Raw genomic sequence first — 5,215 nt, forward strand, 5'->3', positions numbered from 1 at the left:
ATTTATCCCTCCGCCTTTCAATTAGCCCCACATGTGATTATCGGCCAGGCTGGCACAATTCACTAACTCAGATAATAAAGATTGTAACCTACTTGCCCTCCTGTTGACTGCAACTTATGGTGACCTTGTGTGTATCCACGTAGATCTGTGGCCCTTGGGCTTCCCAATGACTGGTTTCTCAGAAGTAGAACGACAGGCCTGTCTTTGAAGGTGCCTCTGGGTAGGCTTGACCCTCTGATCTCCCACTTACTAGCCAAGTGTGTGAACTGTGGGTACTACCCAGGGACGCCGAATGGCGATAATAGCTACCATGACTGAGCACCTGCTGTGTGCCATACTCTGTGCTGAGCGCTTTATACTTTGCACCGGTTACCTCAAAGCTCCATAAACTAAAATAGCCCTGTTCATAGACCAGAACACCAAAGTTTGAACTGGCTGATAGGTAGAAATAAGCACTGTTTAAGAGCTTTTGCTCTCAGATGTCTGAAATCACTCCATAACCCTATTGCGCATCTGTGTTTGTGTGCACATGCACATATGTGAGTGAATGTCTGATGAACTTCAGGGACAGACAAACGTTTGGCCTTTTCTTCCCATCCCTTGTTTCTAAATGTCAAGGTCACCTCTGAGCCACAATTCCTTTTGAAAAGAGGTTGAGAGGCAGAAGTTTGGGCAGCCTGGACTTTGCTCTCCTGGGTGAAGGGTGCTGGGGATGCAGTCACTGCTCTGCAGTTTTTCCTCCCAATCAGCTCCATCCCAGAGGCTCCCCTAGCTTGTGTTCAGCAGGGAGGATCACCAGCTCAGCGGGCCTCTTGCCTGCAGCAGCCTCCAGGGCTACTGCTGTTTCTGACTATGCAAGTGTTTGCATCCCTGGGGGATTTCAAAGGCTTGTAAATTGTGTTCTCTGATGTGGCATGAGCTTGTGCAGCCAGGGGTCCTGGCCCCAACTTCAGAGCCACCAACTTGAAACAGCTGGCACACACCCAAGACCACCCTGGTCCTGGGGTGGGTGGTACACACAGTTGGTACTCAACGGCTAACTGAAAGGTTGAACGTCTGAACCCACCCACCCACCCAACATTGCAGAGGGAAACGGACTGGTAATCTCCTTCTATAAAGATGAGAGCCATTATTGGTCTAGCAGAGACTGGTGGAACACCCAAGACTGTGGTCTTTAATTGCCTTACGGGTATGGAACTGAACTCATCCATTTGGCAATAGGCAGGGCTATCAGAGGGACCACCATACCAGGGAGTATGCACACCTTAGAATAATCAGCCATCTGAGATCACAAGGACAGGCTTTGCCCAAAGACAAAGTTCAGACGGTTGAGCAGTAAAGGCGGAATGAGGACAGGAAGCATGGAAATAAAAAGGGGCAGATCGTGGTACATTGAGGGGTTGCAATGAATGAGGTGAAATAAACCGTGCATGACTTGTTAAACGTGAATCTGCTCTGTAAACCTTCACTCCATTCACACTACATTTTTTTTTAACAAGCTCACATGGCAGAAGCACACCAGCATGTGTGATCATGAGGTGTTGACGGGATCAGGTAACAGGCACCATAAAACCCAAAACAAATCATCATATTGTTGGCAATGAGGGAGGTCAGAGTGGAGACCCAAGACCCATCTGTAGACAATTGGACATCCTCTCACAGAAGGGTCACAAGGAAGGGACGAGTCAGCCAGGGTGTAGTGTAGCATACTGTGAATCCAAGGAGACACGCTATTCTTCTGGTTCCTTGAGGCTTCCTCACCATCCATATCATGACCCCAACACTGCCTCACAAATCCGGCTAGACCGGATTGACACTGTATGCTGTGTACAGACAGGAGCATGTACACTGGTCCAGACAAGAGCTCTTGACGCACAGAATCCAGGCCAGATAAACCCCTCAGGAACAGAAATCAGAAATAGGAGTACTGATACCAAGAGGGTAGGGGGAAGGTGGGGAGAGAAGGGGGGGGAAGGGAGCACTGATCACAATGATCGATGTATAACACCCTTCCCCAAAGGGGACGGACAACAGAAATGTGGGTGAAGGGAGACAGTGGTCAGTGTAAGATATGAAAATAACAATAATTTATAATTTATCAAGGGTTTCACGAGGGTGGGAAGGTAGGGGAGGGAGAGAAAAAAAGGCGCTGATACCAAGGGCTCAAACAGAAAGAAAATGTTTATAAAATGATGATGGCAACATATGTACAAACGTGCTTGATACAACTGATGGATGCATTGTTATAGGAGCTGTAAGATTCCCCCAATAAAGTGATTTATTTTTAAGTTTTTGAAAAGAGATTATCATCAGGAAGGCTAGGCATGTGCTTAGTGGGTATATTAGGCTAGGCAAACAAGACACACAGACACACACACACACACACACACACACAGATGTGAATGTGGGCTGGTGAACCCAGAATCAGCAAGAACACCCCAGACTGCAGAGGCAGATGAATCCAAGATCAACTGGTCAGGCTTGTGACAAAACAAAACAAAACAAACAAACAAACAAACGAAAACCACCAAAATCAGTGCCATCGAGTCAATGCCAACGCCTAGTGATCCAATAGAACAGGGTAGAACTGTCCTTTTTAGTTTGTGAGACTGTAACTGTTTACAGGAGTAGAAAGCCCTGTCTGCCTCCTGAGGACCAGCTGGTGGTTTCGAACTGCCAACCTTGCAGATCACAGCCCAGCTCATAACCATAGACCACCAGGGCTCCAATAGGCTTGTGACAGGAAAGACAAATGCATCCAAGGTCGCCAGGTCAGATGGCATACCTCGGATGGCTCTCAGGATCACCAGGCAGCATGGCAAGCACGAGCTTCAAGTCCAAAGGACCAAAGGTCCATGAGCCAGATACGGGATCCAGGCCCAACAAAAAGCAAACTAACGTTCCACCATGATTATTTATATAGTGAGTAAGCCACGCCCGTGAGGAAACCTCTTTCAATTGTGCTAGGACTCTGATCAGAGGAAGGAGGTTACACTCCACCCTAATCGTATAACTGCCCACTGCTCGTAGCCGATTCCGTCGTGGGGTGCAGCAAATTGTGCTAGACCACATCGTGGGGGATGACAAGGCTTCAACTGCCAAACCACTGTGAATCCCAGCACAGCCAGGTTGACACAAAGTCCGCTCTCACAGTCGTATAGAGTGTCTTTGCATGTGGGGAAGGGAAGAGGACAGGAACCCGTACCCAGAGACAACTTACGACGCACCCGATGCTCACCACTTTCCTAGTCCTACCCTTCTCTAGTTTATTTCCAGCTCCGAATGACACAGCACTTGCCATCTGATCTCCTGGACAAGGTTGCAGAAGCTGCCAGAACCATGTAGCTAGTAGGAAGCAAAGCTATTTAAACCCTCTGTCTTGACTCATCCATTGCCCAAACAGAGTGAGGGGCAGCCCTGACAAGAGACAAGGAAGGGCAGCAGTGGCTGAGTTCAGACTGGGTTAATTCCAGTGTCCCTGCTGTATGATCCTTCGTGTCTATTGTGTCATGGGATTTGGAGTCCAGCTCGCCTGCAACAGAAGTGGCCCCTTCACTGTCTGAAGTTAGGGAAGCGTGCGACGGATTTGACATTGGTAAGACCGATCTGCTTCTTAGTCACATCAGGCCTCGATGTCCTCATTTGTAACCCGCAGTGATAATATCTATTTCATAGGGTCATGGATGTGGTGTAAATAAACTAGCAAGAGAGTCGCTTAAGCTCGCTGCATGGTCTACAAATGCTCATCAGACTGACACGGCACGAGGTGCTCAGGAACACAGGGGATGCCGTTTAGCAAGCACCCGCCTATTGCCTGGGAGCCCTTGGGGAGCACAGACAGTCAGCGGACTCGGCTGCTAAAGAAAAGATGGAGGCTTGGGTCCACCAGAGACGCTTGGGGGGCAAGGTTTGTCATCCTGTGAAGCCCAGCACTGAAAGCCCTGTGGAGCACAGTTGTGCTCTTGACACACGTGGGCGTGCCGTGGGTGAGACCAGCTCGGTGGCAGGGGCGTTGGGTCTTTCTGCCCAATATGGCATGGCTTCCCCTCCAGAATGGCAGCTTCTCGGGGAAGTGGAGGTGGAGCTGTGGCCAGCATAATGCACTATGTTTTCTCCCAGGGTCCCCACACCAGCTCTGTCTAATTCTGCCCTTGACCTGATATCCCCCTACAGCCTTTCGGCACAACGAGTGTCCAGATCCCGGCGTTCCGGTGAATGGCAAACGGTTTGGCGACAGCCTTCAGCTGGGCAGCTCCATCTCTTTCCTCTGTGACGAAGGCTTCCTGGGCACCCAGGGCTCAGAGACCATCACCTGCATCTTGAAGGAGGGCAGCGTGGTGTGGAACAGTGCCGTGCTGCGATGTGAAGGTAGGAGACGGCTGCGGGGCTGAGCGCTCTGTCTGGATCTGTTCTTCTTCTGCAACCCGCACCCAGGGGTCCAGGACCCTCCTGCCTTGACAGGACCACTCTGCAGAGAGTTTGGGTTGTCACCGGAGATAAAACGTGGAGAAGCGCTTGTTCTGGAATGTCAGGCATCCCGCCCCATAGCATAGCCTCCAGAGCCCGGCTTCCAGCTCCTGCCCAGGAGAGCCCCAGCAGCCCAGTGGAGGTGACAGAGTTCTCTGGTCTTTGGGGCTGCCTGCCACTCTTCCCTTTGCCACACGCTAATTTCCCACCCCAGTGCCCTGAGAAGTCTCCCAGCCTGGGCCCTCGTGCCCCTGTGAAATGCTGCCTGATAACCTCACGTCAATCTCCGGGAGGGGAAGGGCAGAGCAGAAACAACGCAGCTTGACGCGGGCAGGAGGTTCACGATGCCTTGGCCGCAGTCAGCCTGGCCACACAGCCTGGCTCCTGCCCCGGGTTCCCATAGCAGCCATCCATCCGTCCAAGTAAACGGCAGGCGTTTTGAAGCCACGTTTAAGCTTCCTGAGGGCAAGGATGGTGTCATGACCTTGGACCCTGCACAGTGCTGGGCATAGAACTGCTCCGTCAGTACTTGTGAGTGAGGGGCCGCCGGCCGACACCCCTTGAGCTCACTGGGGCAGGCACTGTGTCCCGGGGTCACAGTCGGCGCAGAGCTTGTTCTTCTCTTCTCTGGGGACCCAGACAACACCTTCTCCTCATCTCATGCGGTGGACACCTACAAGGCCCTCCCACCTCCCCTCTCCCAACCCCAGCAGGTGGGAAGGATGGGGGAGTGATGAGGAAGGCAGCC

The 5,215-nt window shown here is 51.5% G+C and overlaps 1 protein-coding gene across 1 annotated transcript in view; it reads left to right on the forward strand.

Moving 5' to 3' along the window:
- Positions 1-5,215, forward strand: part of CSMD2 (CUB and Sushi multiple domains 2) — a 734,077-nt gene that overhangs the window by 451,652 nt on the left and 277,210 nt on the right. The window contains exon 16 of the mRNA XM_045298912.1: positions 4,174-4,368. Within this exon, the coding sequence (XP_045154847.1) occupies positions 4,174-4,368 (195 nt within the window). The remainder of the gene's footprint in view (positions 1-4,173; positions 4,369-5,215) is intronic.

This window comes from Echinops telfairi, unplaced genomic scaffold, assembly GCF_000313985.2.
Source record: "Echinops telfairi isolate 266 unplaced genomic scaffold, ASM31398v2 ScPeMD7_7457;HRSCAF=8495, whole genome shotgun sequence".
Lineage (NCBI taxonomy): Eukaryota > Metazoa > Chordata > Mammalia > Afrosoricida > Tenrecidae > Echinops > Echinops telfairi.